The sequence below is a fragment of the Antedon bifida genome, chromosome 10 (genome assembly GCF_963402885.1).
Source record: "Antedon bifida chromosome 10, ecAntBifi1.1, whole genome shotgun sequence".
Lineage (NCBI taxonomy): Eukaryota > Metazoa > Echinodermata > Crinoidea > Comatulida > Antedonidae > Antedon > Antedon bifida.
The window spans coordinates 6,561,596-6,581,034 of record NC_136235.1 but is presented as its reverse complement, the minus strand read 5'-3'; the positions used below and the strand labels follow the sequence as shown (position 1 = coordinate 6,581,034).

General features: G+C 33.0%; 2 protein-coding genes across 2 annotated transcripts in view; one reads left to right on the top strand and one right to left on the bottom strand.

The window, feature by feature from the left end:
• LOC144853629 (uncharacterized) overlaps nt 1-16,445 on the top strand; it is an 85,036-nt gene extending 68,591 nt beyond the window's left edge. The window contains exon 2 of the mRNA XM_078711363.1: nt 15,701-16,445. Within this exon, the coding sequence (XP_078567489.1) occupies nt 15,705-16,247 (543 nt within the window). The 5' untranslated portion in view covers nt 15,701-15,704 and the 3' untranslated portion in view covers nt 16,248-16,445. The remainder of the gene's footprint in view (nt 1-15,700) is intronic.
• LOC144854246 (uncharacterized) lies at nt 2,701-6,524 on the bottom strand. The gene has a single exon (XM_078712175.1). It carries the CDS (start codon nt 6,072-6,074, stop codon nt 3,720-3,722), a length of 2,355 nt encoding a protein of 784 aa, XP_078568301.1. The 5' UTR covers nt 6,075-6,524; the 3' UTR covers nt 2,701-3,719.
• Nucleotides 16,446-19,439: the final 2,994 nt, after the last annotated feature.

The following is a 19,439-nucleotide window of genomic DNA, read 5'->3' as shown; positions in this document are numbered from 1 at the left end:
ACTTTCAGAATTTGTTTAGTTGTAGGCCGACCACTACTGGAATAAGATGAAAATGTTAATTGTATCAAGCATTCCCAGTATTCAAACCATATTTACGTTATTTTTTGGACAAATAAAGATTATTATGACAATTATAGTTGCTTATGATTTGTTAATGCATGGTATGTATAGATGCAATAAAATTTATGTTATACGAACCGGTTTAGTTACTGGTTTAGTTTGTCGAATCGATGTCTATTTAGTTTCTGCAGCACAAGTCGGACAATCTGTAGTTTATACATGTTAACTATCTTTAAATTTACACATTATTACCACGTCATCAAGTCAAATTAATTTTAAAGTTTCGTTTATGCCCTCTAAAAAGGAAACATTTACTTTATTGTTGGTACTACGGTGCGTAGTAATCGAAGTATTATATTGAAATAAGTACAAGTGGCAACAATGATAATGTTACATACAATAATTAACTGTGGATATGGGCATTTATTATTAGAGAGATGAACTTCCTAATTATAATATACCTACTTAGTTAGAATACTTTCTAAAAATATCTTACATTGAAGCAATCTAATTGTTTTCTATCAGAAGTTGTCAATATTATGATTAAACCTATCAAATTCCGCAAGTTTTCTGTAATTTAGAAATATTATCTAATATAATATCCCGTGTTGTGTCAGTATTTAACTAAACGAAACAAAATTTGACTAAACGAAATTAAACCTATCCAAATGACGTCACTACATAATGATTTAATTATATATATTTGCTGAATTCAATTAGTGAGGCATAATAGGGTACACTACTTCAAATTATGACGTGTTGTTGTTATCCTTTAACTAGGCTAACAATATCATAAGATAATGTTTCTCTTTCGAAAAAATGACTTGGTCTATATGGCGCTGGAATAAACACACATAATAAATAATGTAGTGTGAATAGATGTCTTGTGTTGTGTTTGGGTGAACAAGTATTAAAAGCTGTCCAACTATTAACCACTAAACTTTAAAAACTAAAAAAATACATACACTTGATGCAAAAATAATACATGATATACTTTGTTATAATGTATTATGGTTTTTCATTCATTTACTTGGGCCTCTTTCGTCCTTTGGAACGGTTTACAAATCTCTACTTCAATTGCTTATTTCAAGGTTGACCTAAAAACTAACATTTATTTACTTTTTTATGTCGTCTTATTTTTTCCCTTTTTATTTATTATGTTTAAGCGCATTGAGGCTTTGCATATAAGTCACGTTTTCATCAGAAAGATGTCAATATTTTCATATAAGTCACGTTTTATTATAATTATTACGCACAAACAATATGCGGGTCTAAAATTGTGTTAGTGTGACCTTTTTTTTGCACACACATACACTTATTTCGATCAAAAGTAGAGTAAGTAATATTTGTTAATCAGATTTTGTAAGATTCAACATGATGGATGTGAGCTACATGCTCTGATAAAATACTGTTTCATGATGATCCGAAGCCGAACAAATTTAGATTTTCGTTTGTATAATTATGGAATATAACGAACATTGTATAGAAAATATCAAACCTGTTATTTCCTTTCATCCAAAATGAAATACTACAACGTCCGTTCATAATATGTTGAACGTCAACGATAAGTTACTTTGCATATTCCTCGCATATTGTGACCTTTGACACAACGTTTATAGAACTTACTACAAATCATAACTCAATCCCCATGAAGTTTATAATTGTGATAAGGAAACAGTAATTGTTAGCGTTTCCATTACACTGTAGAACGCCAAGTATGATAGTCTGAAAAAGTAGATAATCCGCAATATACAAAACCGTATTTATGTACAAGGACAACCTAAATTCAGAGAGAGTTATATCGGTTTTAATATGTCCTGTAGGTCCTGTGTCTTTTTTACAATGTTTTATAACATTACGATTTATTTTAACATATTTAGTAGGTAAACAGTGGTAGGCATAACTCAGGCAGAATTGTATAATTAATAGAAAGAACAAAATCGAAACGTTCTCTGATATTATATTAATATATGTTTAACTAACTAAAGATTAACGTTGAAGTTTAATTATTAAAAGTTAAAAGTCATTTACGTATTTTATGTTTTAACGAATAAAACTATAGCTGTACAACAACAGGCGTTATTTTATATTGTTTTACTTTCGTCTGATTCATCTCACTTCATCAATTGCTGAGAGGTAACTATTAAAATATGATAAAAAACATCTGTCTTTTAGGCAATTGCTGTTGAAATATCCCTGGAAATTACTGTACAGAAATGGGCATCACAAGTAACCACAATATCCGCTATGAGTTAAGCTTAATCAGTATTATTTTTTTGTTGTTGAACAATATTTTAAAATATTACAACACGTATTGTTTTTGTATGTTTTAAATCGTTCCTAAGCAATTGTGTGTAGAATAAACCAAGACACGGGTTGCCGTAAATATAAACTTTGCAATTTAGAATGGAATTAGAATATACGGTATTGCACCCAAAAGATGAATCCGACTATCAAATTGTAAAGTAGGCAACAATAACTGTTAAAATGTATTTTAAGTTATTTTTGTTTATATATTACATAAGTAAAATTACCGATAATATTGTGAGCTTGTAAAATAAGTATATTTTGTATTTTATATTTACAACAAAAATACGACTGAGCTTGAGGATGACGCCAATAGAGCAACAGGTGAACAGTTTTTACTGGGTCAACCTGTTACTAATCTAATACAAAACATCAGATTTTTAGTAGCAAATTAACATTGTCTAGACTTACACACATGTGAAAATGTGTATATGTTTATTAAGAAGAATGCACTGTATTGTATTTAAAGACTGTATTATACCATTTAAGTGTATCCTTGTTAATTTCTTATTCAGTATTTTCTCCCATTTCCAACCACGTAACATCAAACAAGCAAAAGGACAGTAGTAATAGATTGTACAATAAAAACACACATAAATAACTGCATTAACTAGTCACATTATAATATAATTTAATTAAACCTATTTGAAATTATGTACAAAAATCGTATTACATTTCTTTCTAAACTGAAGTGAAACAGATCGTATTTAAAATATCGTATTTGACGTTTTATTTTGATTACCTCAGGTTTCTTTTTATAGATGTTACATGACACAAAATATATACAAATGGAACTCTTGTATTCTAATTTTGCTTTTAAGTATAATCCAACTTTAAACCATCACCTCCAAAAACCCACCTTCCAAAAACATTATCTATCTACGATCTAAATGTTTATGGAATTGATTAATAAAGAAGCTTGACGTCAATGGAAGTTGATGGACTTTAAGAGATAGATTTATGAGACGTACAGGCGTCTCTCGCAGAGTATTATGTAAAGCAGAACAAAATGATAAGTGAAAGACAATAAGTCACATCCTTATAAGAATGTATATCAATCTCTTGAACTGATCGTACAGTATAAATGTCAAATTACATTACTTACAACGGTAAGAGTTAAAAAACGGTAAGCGGTAAGCATATTTCTTATGACCATTTACATACAACGCAGAGCCGGGTGGTTGAGCGGAAACACGCTCAGAGTAGATACATTTGCTACGCAGAAAAGGCTACGCGCTTTTCCGCTTACCGTAGTGTATATTGGCCAAGGCATATCTTAGCTTGTTTGTTTACAACTGAGAGCTTGACGTACACTTAAAATAGCTTTACAGGAAATTAATATAATGATATTGTCAGATATAATCGCTGATATCGCTACACTCCATGTTCATATAATCGCTGGAATCCACACAACTGATATCCGATGACCCTTTACTGAGTATATCATCAGATTTAGCTTTGTATGAATTATCCAACGCTTTATCTGGAACTGTTTCGTAACCATGGTGGCCTTTTTCACAACATGCTTGTGCTTCTAGGCCAACAATATCTGGCGCGCTTTCAGCTACACGTAAATTTGAAATAAAAGAGCCTGGGAATATAATGTTATTTGTATATTCCTCGTATGGATTATTCTTAGGGCAACTTTTAGTACGTCTTAGCCGCGACCGACACGTAACAGATGCCCTTCGTGGTAGCATGGTATGATTGATATTTTGAACATTGTCTTCAGGTATTGAACCGAAGAATTGGCCTGGATATGGTTCGTTTAGAGATAGTTCAGTTTCAACATCATAAAGCTCAGCCGACGTTAGGTCATCACACTTTACCGGTATCAGGAGGCGTCTTTCAAGATTTCCCAATCCACCAGATCGATAGTTCTTATTGTTCTTTTTTACTCGAGCATAGGAAGGGCATGTGCTTCTTGAATGCTCTTCACAACCACACGGAGAAGGATTACGAGACCATCTCTGTGGTTTCTTTGAGTAACAATTGTCTGATACCTCTGGAGTTATGACGAATGATGTTCTGTCGGGGATTTGGTAATAAATCTCATCTGGTTCGGGTAGTAGGTTGTCAGTCGCTTCACTACTAGAACGGACAGATAACTCAGTACCACAGTACAGCAGATCATCATCACATGGTGGTGGACTAGGTTGTGTCTGGTAAATTCCATCAGGAATCTCTGAGTACAGATCCGGCGCTATTAACCGCGTTGGTTTAGGGGGCAAAGGAGGTGCAACTAAGCCTGACGCCTCGTAATGATGAGATTCAAACATAAACGAATGGTCATTCCCATCGATAAGCGGATCAAGTATATCATCCTCGTTTAAAGACGGATTACATTCGTTGGTTGTCAACAAACTTTTAAAATCAATATCGTTGAAAAGCTCGGCATATACAACATTGCAGTGTGATATTCCTCCACTTACCGATGGAATCAATCTCCCAGAGCTACGACCTCTTCGAGTTGTTATATCAGGTAGGTCAAGAGATGCAGGTTTTTGATTACATGCAAACATTAACAACGTACCAGCTATAAGTATTAAAATACAGATTGTAATAACGGACGCAATAACCGCGAGTAAACTAAATCCGAAGGCCTTAATCGGTTTATAGCCATCCTCTTCTATAATTATCTTATCTGTTGCTGATGATGATGTTGTAATGGTTGTCCTCGTTAGTTGTGTCGTTGATGGGGCATTAGTATAAAGGTAAATATTCGTATATAGATCCCTTACTATCATTGTTGTACTGGAAACTGCATACAGACCAGAACTAATGTAAGCCTGGCATACAATAGTCGACTGATTATCAGTAATACCAACACCACGAACCTTTAAAGTCCGCCCATCTCCAATCAAATCATATTTCATAGGATAGAAGTTTTCCTGGTTTATAACGTATCCATCGTGTATCCAATTATACTTTACAATATTTGGCAAACCTGATGCATTACAAACAAACGTAATGTCATTGTTCACCGTTATTTCTGGTAGCCTGGGTGATATTTCAGCAGTAGGATAAATATTCATTGGTTTTATAGAGCAGTTATGCACATCTAGCGTCACCGGATTAACCTCGGTACAGGTAAAAATACGCCCGTTATCAAAAGGTGTTAACATGATCTCCGTTACGTGCCAACCATACTGAAATCCGGTTAAGTCTTTTGTTCCATTTTGCCATTTTACTACCAAATTTTTACTGGCACTTGAACAGTTAAATAATACTCTCTGGTACGGATTTAATGGTGGGTCTAAGTTGTGTAAATTACATATCGGAGTGTTCGTTCCAACCTCTAAAACTGTCAGTTTGGCTCTACCCGATTTTCCAAAATTGCCCGCCGCAGTTGACATTTCTCTTGAAAAATAACATTCAAAAAATCCTTCATCAGATTTAGAAACATTTGTTATTTGTAGTTTATACTGACCTGCAACATCACTAATAATATTACATCTTTTTTCAAATCCTGTTTTGTAGCTAAATACATTGTTGTCAACACTTATAAAACGCGTTCCATTGAAAACCCATAATAATTGACTAGCCCCCTTCGAAGCAACAATACATTCGAAAGTTACCGTAACACCTTCATACACAGTTTTATCGTCAGGACCTTTCCGTAGTACAATCGCGTCTAGAGACAGTACTTTTAAAAGAATAAAGATAAGTATAAGTATAATCCGTACAAAACGTATATCCGACTCCATCAGTTTTAGCGACTGCTCCGTGTGTAGACGCGTGTGGCGAATGTTCAAGCCAAAACAGTACTAATTGGAAGGGTCATGAGTCAACCCCTGATTTCAATATATTTAGCTCACGACGTCATACATTTTGCGATCTTAACTTTGTGTAGTGCTGATAGCAAAACGCATTTCTTCCTTAAAGTGCACACAAAGTATAGATAAGTAAAGTTTAAATCAGACAGAGGAAACAGAATGTCATAGTCACGTTTTCAGAAATATGAATTAATACCTAACAGATATTGAGGCAAAATGTAAGTTAATGTTGGCATGACGGGTGGCTTACCAAGTCTATAAAAAAGTTTGAAAATAACTTATCTTATTTCTTTACACGTCGAAACATGTGCAAATAACTGCGAGGTACGTCGATATCAGGGACGCAATGAGTTCCTATACATACCGCGGGGACAAGCGGCAGCATATAAGCTAAATTTTATTTCCATCCGAAAATAAGGAATTTAATATTCTGCATTTTCCACCAACTTTGCTACTTAATTTTCAGGGTATTATTACACCAATCAAGTATATTATAAATGTTCACTGAAGTTCTAATAAAATAGTTTTCTAAATAACGAACTTGTTTTTGCAAAAGAGTAATATTAAGGGAAGTGTTAACAATTAGGATTGGCAATATGCCACTATACCTCGCCAACAATGTCTTAAGGTTAAGGATTTCTAGGATCTGATAAAACAAAGCCGCATTTTGCCTTCCTATGCATAATTATATTTAATGTATTGAAACTAGTTTATTGTTAAAACAATCAATAAATACAGACTAAGCGTCGTCTGTATGTTGGCGTAGTATGTTAAGTGAGGACGTCCAGGAAATTATTTTTTGTTTCCATGTTATCTGTTTGACGGCAATACCGGTCAGTGAAATATAAAACGCTCTAGCATCAATGTTGTAGGCCTAATATAACAATTACGATAAAAGAAAAGTTTGTAATGCTCTTCGGCTGATTTTAATTTCTTTAATTAATAACCTCAACCTGAAGTTTTTACAATTTGAAAAAAAATAGAACACATAAAGATTAACTTAACAAGCCAGCTTCCTCCAAGGGACAATTTGTTGTATCTATTTTTTTAAACAATTCCATTCAAAAAATAATAACAAAAGCACAGAGCACACATTGTTAGCAGAAGCATAAGAGGAACATTATATCTACACTTAAAGCATTAAAAAGAAATATTCAAAACAATATTTTAGAAAATAAATACAATTTCCTTAGAACTTGGTTGTGGTTAAATTATGTAAAGATACTTGTTAAGAATAAGCCCTTGAAACTTGTGAAATTTTCATGAGAGTAGAAGTTATTATTTAGTATAGCAATAATGTGTATTTCTTTTTAATTAACGTAACAGTTGAGTATGAAGCTTGTTCATTATGTCTATAATAATCGTGACTTTATAGTATCTAAAGGGAAGTAACAACGTATTAGTATTCCAAAAAATGTAAAATAATTGAATCGATCTTAACAAGTTTGAATTACAGAACACAGGTTACTCTAAAACTAATTCAAAATGGACTAAAACAGAATGGACTATTATGGTTATAAACTCTAGAAGTCAATGTATATAATTTAACAATGTGTATGAAATGTACGAACATGTGTTGCAAACATTAACATGTATATAAACAGCTTGCATGGTTGTTATATTAATATAAACAATCGGTCAAGTTAAAATTTAAATAATTGACTATTTATAAACATTATTCTCCAAATTTTCTAAAATGAAAATGTCTGATATTAATGTATTTCACAGCTATGTGGATATAGAATGTGTTAACAAAGGATATGTAACGTTGCACCAATAACTCGATACTGTACAATGTTATATTCCTATCCGACAACACGTCAGTTCGTTTGTGATATGTTATAGTTCAACAACAACGTATATTCGACAGAGGTTGTATACGGTATTCACAGATGAAGAATAAGTTTCACTTGGCTTAAATACCAAAGATAAAGCATGAGATGGATCATGATACACCTTAAGTGTCACGACGAAGCATTGCCCGACAATCCCATGTATCTCCAAAATCTTCAGAATCATCTACTATTAAGCTTGAAACAATTTGTCCTGTAGTAACATCAATCACAGATTTTCGGTAAAGTCGAGGAACAGCATAGATATTCGAATCCCTGTTACTACCACTTGCCTCCAGTTCATCGGTATTAATTTCCATGATCCGGCTGTTATTTTCGATGTCAATTTCACTGTAATCAATACTACGACTCTGCCAATATATCGCAATCACGATACCAACTAAAAGTAAAATTCCACTCAAAAGTCCAATAATTGAAAACGTATCGAAATAGTGTTTAGACGATTTAACAGATTCTTCTGTTGGTTCAGCTCTAATTGGTGATACGGTGTTCTTCTCGGTTGATCCTTGGAAATCAGGGTCCTGGCTGCTTATATCTAAAATCGTTGCCATTGGTTCAGTTTGAATCCCAGTATTACTAGTAGTTTGAGGAATTGTCTGTAGCAATTGCTTCAATTGTGATCTGTGTATATCGATAAATACCCTGCGTTCCTCAATATGTTTATCACCGTATGTTGTAGCAGCAAACACAGTAATGTGTATAAATAGTAAATACATACACAAATTCAAACGAGAAGCATTCATGTTGAACAAAAGTCCTACTGAAATCGCCAGATTATAAAACTCAGGTAAGTTAGATTACAAAATGACCCAAGTAAATAGTACCAATGTCTTTTATAATAATTTTAAAAATAAAAATAGATCAAGCAAACATTCAAAGTTATTAAAATTATGAATTCTTTCCTATATTAATTGTGAAGGCCAATTGGGATGTACAATATTGTGAAGGCCAATGTTTGTTGCAGCTGAACAATACACATCTCGATTGGTATCATTTAGTCTATCCCAAGGTTTCGTCGTTTACGTCATAGCAAGACAGGTAGATATAACTTGCCATTTTTTTTTGTAATTCAATTTTGTTTTAATTCAAACTTCCTAACTTCACATGCTCCATTTCTAAAGTGGAAATTATTACTTTTTCGAAACAAAACGAAAATAAGGCACAATACCTTAGTGACGTTTCGTTGACATACTGTCAACCCTTTGTGATTTATTAATTAATAATTTTCCACTTTATTATAATTATTCGGAGCCAGATGAATTTATTTAATTGCTCCATTTATGCTTATCTTTCATTCTCCGCTTTATATCTATACTATTAAGATATATTGATTACGTGGAATATTATTATTTACATATTATTATTTATTTGAAAGGGTTGTACATAAATCTATGCATATACTTTAAAGACGCAAGTTCTTGATGCACCATCGTCGTCGTTGGTAATATATATATATACATTTGTATCGATCTGGTTGACATCAATAAGGTACAAACGTTGTGTAATATAAAACAATGGTCTAAAGAACACAGTATTTTTAAACTAATAACTTGTATCAATGCTTTATTATGAAATATTACAATCAAAATGTTTCATTTTTAGTGAAAAGTATTCTTAATACATTAATGGTAATTATGCAGTATAATGTATACGTGTATTCATCAGAATAGGTGGCGGTGGTGGATGTAATAAGTAGGATAGAAAACCAAACCGGATTACTCTAATCATTAACTTCTAAAATGGTATTATAATAGGCTCAGCGCAATTAAAATGTTTCTTTTCCATCATTCTAAACATTTTTTTTCTTATTTATTTTTTTAAATTTTTGTTAAACAGTAGGTGTCACTTAATTAAACTAATCATTTTTATTTAATATTATTATCTTACGTTAGATTTTAAATAAACCAATACATTATTTATAGCTAATATTAACTATGTCTGCCATAACTTGAAATGATTCGTATATGTCCAAATATTATAAAAACATTTCCCAGTTAACTACTACTAAGTATTTTGTGTATACATTAACAAAAATGAACTTTCAATAGATTTGGTAAGAAAGAATCAATGTGGCGGTATAGCCAGTGTATTTCATAATAAAGTATCTTCTAGAAGTAACTATGCATAATCATATACCCATCATTGGGTTTTTTTAACGGCTTATGTCTAAATGTTTTATTATCAGCTGCATGTATTTAACTATTGATACAAAATACCAGAACTCGGTGTGGAGGGTGGTTGGACACCCAGTTGGTACGAAAAACAAAATCAACTACAGGACGTCAGTTCAGGAGAACCAACGACGGCCATCAAGTAAAACCCCGCCAGCCCGTAGAGGCACCACTGGACGATATGGCTTATGCCTGTGTATCATACCATGATGAGTACCTATACATTGTATCTCATCTGCTACGCCCCTACGACCAAATAGAGACAAAATACCGGTAATACTATTATGCCTAGATACTACATTTACCAATTATTAGTAATAGGTATCCTGGTGCAGCATAGAATGACGTTTCCATGTAGGCATAACATAACCAAAATCTTCAGAATCATCAACTATCAAGCTTGATACAATTTTTCCTGTCTTAACATCAATCACAGATTTCCGGTACACTCGAGGAACAGCATATATATTCGAGGTCCGATTACTACCACTTGTTGTCTCCAGTTCATCGGGATCATCTTCCGTGATGATGCTGCCGTGTTCGACGTCACTTGTGACGCTGCCTTGTTCGACGTCTCGTGTGTCACTTAGATCAATATCAATATCATTACGATTCTGCAAATATATCGCAATCACGATACCAATTAAAAGTAAAATTCCACTCAAAAGTCCAACAATAGAAAACGCATCGAAAAGGTGCTTTGATGATGAGATGAATTCTGTTGGTTCAGCAGCATTAAGTGGAGACATCGTGTTTCGACGTCTCAAAAGAGAATCCTGGATATATGTGTCTGGAACCGTTGCCATTACTTCAGGTTGACTAGTTGTAGTTAGAGAAACTGCTTGTAGATTGTATTTCAAATGTGATCTTTGTGTATCGATGTACACATTGCCTTCCTCAATATGTTCATTACTGTGTATGTGAGCAGCAAATACAGTAATGTGTATAAAAAATAAATACATACACAAACTTAAACGAGAAGCATTCATGTTGAATAAAAGTCCTATTGAAGTCACAGAAGACAGCAAGTATAAAATTTAAGTATTGGAATTTTAAAATGGCTCAGTAAACTTGTAACAGGTCTTTTATACTATTTTTTAATATAAAAATAGATATTGAAATGTACATCAATAAGTTATTAAAATTAATAATCCTTTCCTATATTAATATTGAGAAGGTTAGTAAGTCGAGAAGGTGCATTTTGGAAGGTCAACGTGTATTGCAGATGAACAATACGTTTACCTTGATTGAATTGGTACCATTAGACTACAGTATTTCAAGGTGTTGTTGCTTACGTCATACTGGTAATTATAATATGATTTTTAAAATATTATATAAATTGTTATACACAATTTTTACATATTTTGAAAAATGATTGTGTATATAATTAAATATTATTTGTTATACAAAAAAACAACTTTACTTGCTTTCCGTTATTTCACAATAATGTTTTCTTTTTTTCTCCACCTTAGGGCATACATTTACTTTTCTTAATCCGATACGTTCTTCAGAAATAGGAACATACTATTCAGCATTTCTTCTTTTTCATTTCTTATCAAAATCAAAATTATATAAATATAGTAATGTATACATAGTTTTTCTAAAATTGTATTTTTGTTATCATATTATGTTTACATACATGATTTTGTTGTAATCATTTCTCTATCCAGTATCATTATTTATCATCATTTTTTTTTTATTTTTATACATATCATCTATCAATATATTTCCAAAACCTGTTAGTTCTTAAACATATTTTCTACATATATTCTTTTGTTTTATTAATTAGTTAAATAATTTCTTATACAATACAATGAAAACAATATTTAGAGTTCGTTGATGAACTTGCATGATTACTGAACTTGTAGAAAGTACATGATGTATGTAAGTCATTATACGCATATTAACCTTGCAGATACAAGGCTGACATGAATAATGACCACAACAAATTGGTACGTAGTGTTATTTTTGACAATGACTACATTGCAACAACAAGAAGGAAGCGGGACCACGCAAATCGTCGCTTTTCTAAAAAAGAGGGCGGTATTAGTATTTACTTTTATTTACTATTATAATTCGATGATCAAACATCATTAGTGGTTTCCTTCTAATTTTAAATGTATGATGTAATATTATTATTCAGACAACATTGCTAACCAAAAGATATCGTCATATCTATATAGTTGACCCAAAGAAGAATGAGGTTATTCCGATAGATTTGTTTACTCCCTATTGTTCTTATAATCAATTTTGAAACATGACGCTTGTCAATTACATATCGAATCCAAGTTATGTCATATTTTGTTTGAAAGAAATTATGATTAGAATATAAAGCATGTGTGAATAGTGTGAGTGGTTAAGCCTGGCTTGCTAGGCTATGTCCGATAATATACGGCGGACTAGATCGTCCTTTAGGGATATATCGAGGCATTTGCTAGGCCTACCGACTTAATACACACTTGTGTACAAGTTCAAAAGCTCTTTTTCTATTCGATTCATAAAACAATGAACAAACAACATGACAATACTTAATTATGTGATTTCTGAGCAGCACAAATGTATGTATTAATTCTTAATTTGAGAGTTCTGGTGTAACGTCCCAATTTTCGAGGTTTTGGGCTGTCATGTAACCATGTGACCTAAACCAATCTAGACGATTTAAGGATTAACAAAAAGGTCAGAAGGAAGACAGAATGATCGTCATTTAGAAGTTTAATAACATAGCCTACATTATTGTGATTCCATATTAAAACACTTGAATTTATGATACGAAGTTAATTGAGGAATTAGTGAGTAGGCTTTTGCATCAACAACAGAAGTACTGTAATCGAAATCCACTATTATTTACAGGGTATTTATCGCTATTAGTAATGCAATTTGGTTTTTATTTATAAATGAATCTGAATCATTTACATTGTACAAATATTCACTGAATATTGATTATTATTAGGCCTAGGCCTATATAAAATCTCTAGAGAAAATACCCGCCTTCAGAGAACCTTACCCACTCCGAACTCTCTCAACTCTACCATAGTCATTTTGATACCATACTGCATGATCCAGCACCCTCGACCCAGTACAATTGTTGATACCCCATACAGTATATATGTATAGGCCTACAAACAAACATACTTGGGGAAAAGTGGGGAAGATAAAACACAATTGTGGCCGATAAATTGGATTTAATATGGCGCATAGTGTTCAAATTATATATAAACATTTCCAGTACAATTGTGGTCATGTTAATATCCCATACAATAGGAAAATGTGTACAACGAAGAAACCTACAAACCCTCATCTCCCACTCTCGTTCCATCTCCTATTACCTATTCCTTAATTAAACACACACTATTATATTGGTGGCATTTGTTATACTTAAAATCGAAACTTTTGTTTAAAGATGTATTGTCCCCCAAAAACATAAAAAATGAAGATTAATTAAATCAGACTTTGAATATGTTATTTTATAGTTTAAATAAAGTTAATCACTTCAAAACAAATTAATGTTTTCACTTATAAAATGACAAAATAAATGGTTAAATTCAACCAAAAATCCATTGGCTGGCAGAAAATTTGACCATTTTTTGCTTTAAATTACATTTTTTCAGGTAAATACATTTTTTTAGATCCAATTTTTGTTCAAAGTGGATAACTATTATGTTACATTAAAATGGAATATTCAACAAAAATGTTTTTAAGAATTATTTTTTCAGGGGAACAATACATCTTTAAGTTAAGAAAGTACCAATTCTTAAAACCCTCATCCGGTTGAGTCATTTTAACAAGGTTTTTTATTAGAACAATACTTTGATGGAAAGTAGTTAACTGTCTCAATAATGGTCCTGAAACCAGTCACTTCCTAAATAGCCGTATTGGTCAAACAATAAACTAGTGTAATGACACAAAACATGACGTCACCCCAGGGTTTCGATATGAAGTATGTTTTAATATTTATATCGATAAAAGGAGATGAAAGAAAAATCATATATTAAAAAATACTCTTAACTTGACTACACACAACGTTTGTCGTCTTACATTAAAGATGTCTTTACTTTACTTATGTATTTTTGTATTATATTCTGGAATTTACAATTGCAATGCTGCAGCATTGACAACGAAGCAACCGTTATACGAACGAGTTCAAGAGACGATTGTGAAAACATTCGGAGACACTGTCGTGTTGCACTGTAGTGTAAATCCTGCAATTGTCCACAGTACACTAATACAATGGGTTTTCGTAAGTGACAACGAAGTGCTGACACAAGGAAAATTTCTGCAAACTTTAAATGTTAACAAGAGATCTCGATATTCTGTGAGTGTAGATAACAATTTCCATCTACAGATAAAAAACATTCAATCAGAAGATGTGGGAACGTACATTTGTAGGTCAAAGTTCAGCATGGCAAGTTATGAAACTATTGCGACAAGAGTGCTTTTTGCAGACAATAAACAGCACCATGAACCACCCGTTTTAGAACAAACACATCAACATCCTGCTAAACCATCAGAAGCACCAAAAGAAGAAGAAAGGATAACAGGAAAATCCAGTGGACGAGAAGATGAAGAATCGCCAAAAGGAAGCAAACATTATGACGCACTATCTGTGTTTGGTCTTCTATGTGGAATCGCTTTAATAGTTGGAATTGTTGGATCAATAGCATGGAAGAATGGAAGGAAAAGTGGTAGAAAAAATGGCGAGAAGACAACTGATGATGAACCTACAAAAGCTAGCTTGGCAGATTCAACGCGCAAAATACAAGTACCCAATGTGCGAATGATGCGGGGGTTAGACAGTGACATGGAATGTAATAAAGCGAACGCTTACAGGTATTAATTCCAGTTAGCGATATATATTATGTATACAGTAGTTAAAATAACCATGAATAAATTATTTCTTTCGTATTGTACTCAGTTGATTACTACAACAATTTATTAGAGACTATGCTACTTAGCCATGGCGTGATCAACATTGGTGGTGTAAGGAAAAATCTTAACTCACGATTTGATTTTGCTTGTTGTTTTTTATGTAGGCCAATAATAATTTATCAAAAGCTCTGGAAATCTTTTTACAAAACAAAATGTTAACTTTTCTGTATATAATATTGTTCAAATCACGTATCCTTTTATTTTCCTGTATATATGATATATATGTTTTAATTATTTTTTACCTCAATTATGTTTAAAGCTGTAACTGGATCATTTTAAAAGCAGTACTACGTTACTGAAAATGTAACCCAGTCCAAAGAATACATAAAGAAATATCACTGTGATAAAACAATAGTTAAATAATATATAAGTCACTTTGTTAGATACCGGATAAGATTTAACAAGGAACTTAAATATCAAAGTTATTTTAGGTTAAATCGTCGGGGAGTGTTGTTTCCATAAGGAAACATTAAACAACGTATTGCTTTGTTTGAAATACCACACTGTCATTCATCCTGTTCAAAGTCTAAAAACACTCAGTCAGGTAGCCTACTGTTTCTTTGATTACACAAATCAAGTCTAGAGAACATTTTATCTTCAAACCAAGCAAGATGCATTTCCATATGTTTGATATTATGTGTGTGTGTTTATTGTTTTGCTACAATGTACTATCCAACACCATCGAACCAGAAACTGAAAACGTCGACAAGACAGTGAAAGCATTTACCGGTAAGAGTATAACATTTGAGTGCAGAGCGCCAAACGCTCAGCCAAGTGACACCATAGCATGGTATTATGATGATGAACGTTTGTCAAATAATGGAGATATTATAGTAGACGATGAAACAGCTTCGGAAAGGTTTTCTATTACACAGTTAGACATGTATTACAATCTAACAATAGTGGATGTTGAATTGGAAGATGCCGGCACTTATGATTGTAAATTGGAGCGTACTGGAAGCGCCTTGTTGGTTTTACGTACACGGACTCTTCTTGTCAGCGAAAGTGATTCAACAAATCCACTAGACATATTTGCAATTTTAGGATTATTGTCTGGCATTCTTCTTATACTCGGTATAGTAGGAGCTATTGCATGGTCGAGAGGAAGGAATCGCGGGGAAATCGAACGAAGAATGGCTATGGAAAGCGCATAGGACCCACTTAAAATCAAACGCTCCACAAATGCAATTATTTGGATACAAAAGTACATTTGTAAACGAGAAGGAAAAAAAACGTTTTTCGATGCTACTGAAAAAAACAATTTAAATTTTGAACCAATCACATACGGACAATGTCATGTTTCTTGTATACCGTTGTTATTGTTTTTAATAAGTTTACTTATAAATAATGTATTTGTTCTACGCACAATAAATTATAAGTTTAAATTGACTTTTTATCGTTTTTGTGACGTATTATTATAAATAGGCCTATATACATTGAAGGAAGAAAATAAAAGTAATGATCTACTGTAGGTCTGTGTTTTTTAGTAATAGAAACGGTTACGATTTTACAGTGCCTTTTTGTTGCCTATGTTGCAGTATGTGCTGCTCTTCGCGTATTACGAGTTATATAAGTTACGCAGTGGTAGATGTAGAGAAGAAGGGATAGGCTACCTGTCTTCAAACGCCCCATCTCTCCATATATTCTAGATTTTTTTTATCCTAAAATAATAAAAAAAAGTTCTTTACAATACTGTTCTTCTTTCATAAAATATACAGTGAGTTCAATTTCGTTCTTATACACGACGACAATCACATTGCGACATTTCTGAATTCGCCCTATTTGACTTGTCAATCACAATTACTAATTACATATTTGTATCTAAATAGATTCCTGTATTTTAATTGGACGGTTGTGGGTCACATGACAAACAGTAATTTCGCGCTGTATTTCTATTTTTGTCGGCGAAAGACAGGACAGTGTTAACAACAGCATAACAACAATGCTTTGCGCATGCTCCAGCGAGAGTGCGGTATTTGTCGGTGTAAGACCGGGACTATCGTGACCTCACTTAACAACAATGGCGATCTCTGGTTGTAATTTTGCTCTGTTGAGTGACGATATTACTAAATTACATAATGATACAGACTAAAAACACTACGAAACAAATCGAATATGCCCTCAGGCTGATGTAAATACCCTATTTATACAAGTTATAAAAACAACAAGGTATCTCAGCCTATCTAAAAAAAAAATCGAAAATCCATTTCAGGTCCTACCTCCCAATCTTAATCAGTAGAACTCGTTCAGAGCAGACGTGTCTTAAATCGCTCTCCCCAGCCTTACTGCATTCAGCCTCACTACGCGGTGACAGTTCAAATTTCCCGCAGGACAGTTGTTGTGTTAGGGCACTCCTATAGCCTAGCATTTTTTTTATTGATCCAGTTGGTGTTGTGGTTTCTGATTTTGTCGCTGTGGACTGTGAGTTTTATTATTTTCGTTTACATTATTTGACATTTTAGCTTTGCATATATTGTATACTTTGTACACTATCCAATGGCCGGCAAGAAATGTTATGCTGTTGCCAAAGGTAGAAGCATTGGTGTTATTCACCAATTGGGCCGAAACTCAAACAGCTACTGACGGCTACCAAAATGCGCTATTCAAAGTTTTCACTAAACATTCTGAAGCCTTGGCTTGGATGGAAAGCAACAAGCTAATTAGTTTGGAATGCGACGAGGACAAGCATTAAGCAAACTCGTCAACAACAACATGCGATGCACCTTTGGAATGCAACGCTGGCTTGTATGCAAATGAGTCCTCTGTCCTCCTCCGTTCACATAGCGATTGTTTTAAAGCCATTCGACAACTTGAGTCTGACTTGGTTGAACGTTTATGCGCATCCGTTAGGGAAAACTGCGATTTGAAAGTAAAATCTTTCACCTCATGAAACATTCATTAATTACATAATAGAATCTATGTTACGTGTTCATATGTTTATGTATTAGTAAAGATTTTAGTCTTTAGTACAATTCGGTGTTTTCTAGAACAAACAATGTACATACTCGTCTGGTACACATATTCTTTAGGCATACTGTGTAAAGATTATAAACACTTTATTGCAGTTTTCTATGCTGAATTGTATTACTTCAGAGTAGAAGAATAAATAACTTCAGCGTTATACGATGTTTACACAGAACATCGCTAGACGAAAGCCTGGTTTGTTACGGTACATTTAATGCCTCCAGTCTTTAAAGCGTTTCAATTTGTTTTACCCTACATAATATTTATTTAATTTTCCGTTCCAGACTAGTTTTGGGGTTCTTTCCCTTCAATATATCTAAAACTACAATGAATTGCGTATTGTTTGTTTGGAAGTTGTTTACTACTTTCAAATGTCGTAAGCGGAAACAATCGAGTCCGGGAAAGTGTAGCGATGACGGGAAGTGGCCATTTACAAGTGGTTGACCATTATGATGATTATAACGTGTAAATATAACCCAAGCCTAACGTATGTGGTAGGCATGCGCTACATAAATAAATTGTATTCGTGATATTTGCATTTTTTGAATGTTAAATGGTTGGCAAATAGGGCTATTATATCGCACAATATATCGTTACGCATCGTGTTTGTCTGCTGTAATTTTGTTTAAACGTCACCAAGTTTGTGTTACAGGACATATAATAATAGACCGTAGGCTAGGCATTTAGAGTAAAATTACATAACCTTACATTGTGCCTTGGATATTTAGACGCCTCGTGAAAATAGAATTTCATTTTTCAGCTTATGAAATAATTTGTACCATCGCACTCATACAAATTCGTTATAGTATATAACCTAATAGAGATTCTTTATCTTTATCCATATAACAGTGCCATCATAATGTTTACGTTTTATTATGATTTATTTCTTTCATCTAAGAACTAATTAATATTATGGCTTCTAATTACAATTTATGAAGTACGCCCTTGGCAATGAAGGGTCTTGCGAAGAAGAATAAGAAAATAAAGACATTTTATGGATGTCCTTATTAATACAAAAAAACGCCGCAGAATCAATCCATTTTCAACAATAGTTTACGGAACTATAGATTTAAAACAGAAATGGATTTGTTTTTCAAATCACGACTTCATTATGAAGGCCAATAGCTGTCTATTAATTCCAGGTAACTTTGATATTAATACGATACTACGTATATCAGGATTTTCAAAAGCAATCGGTAACCTCAATGCACAACGATGTTCTGTTTGCTGGACATTTACTACCGGTCTCGATTTCCGTGATTTCAGTGATATACATACTGTTAGTTGCTGGTAAATTGTGAGTAATATTGTACAAAATACTTCATTATTCCATTAAACAGTTTCGTTCTGTCTTACTCATAAAACGAAAATGAAAATTCCCG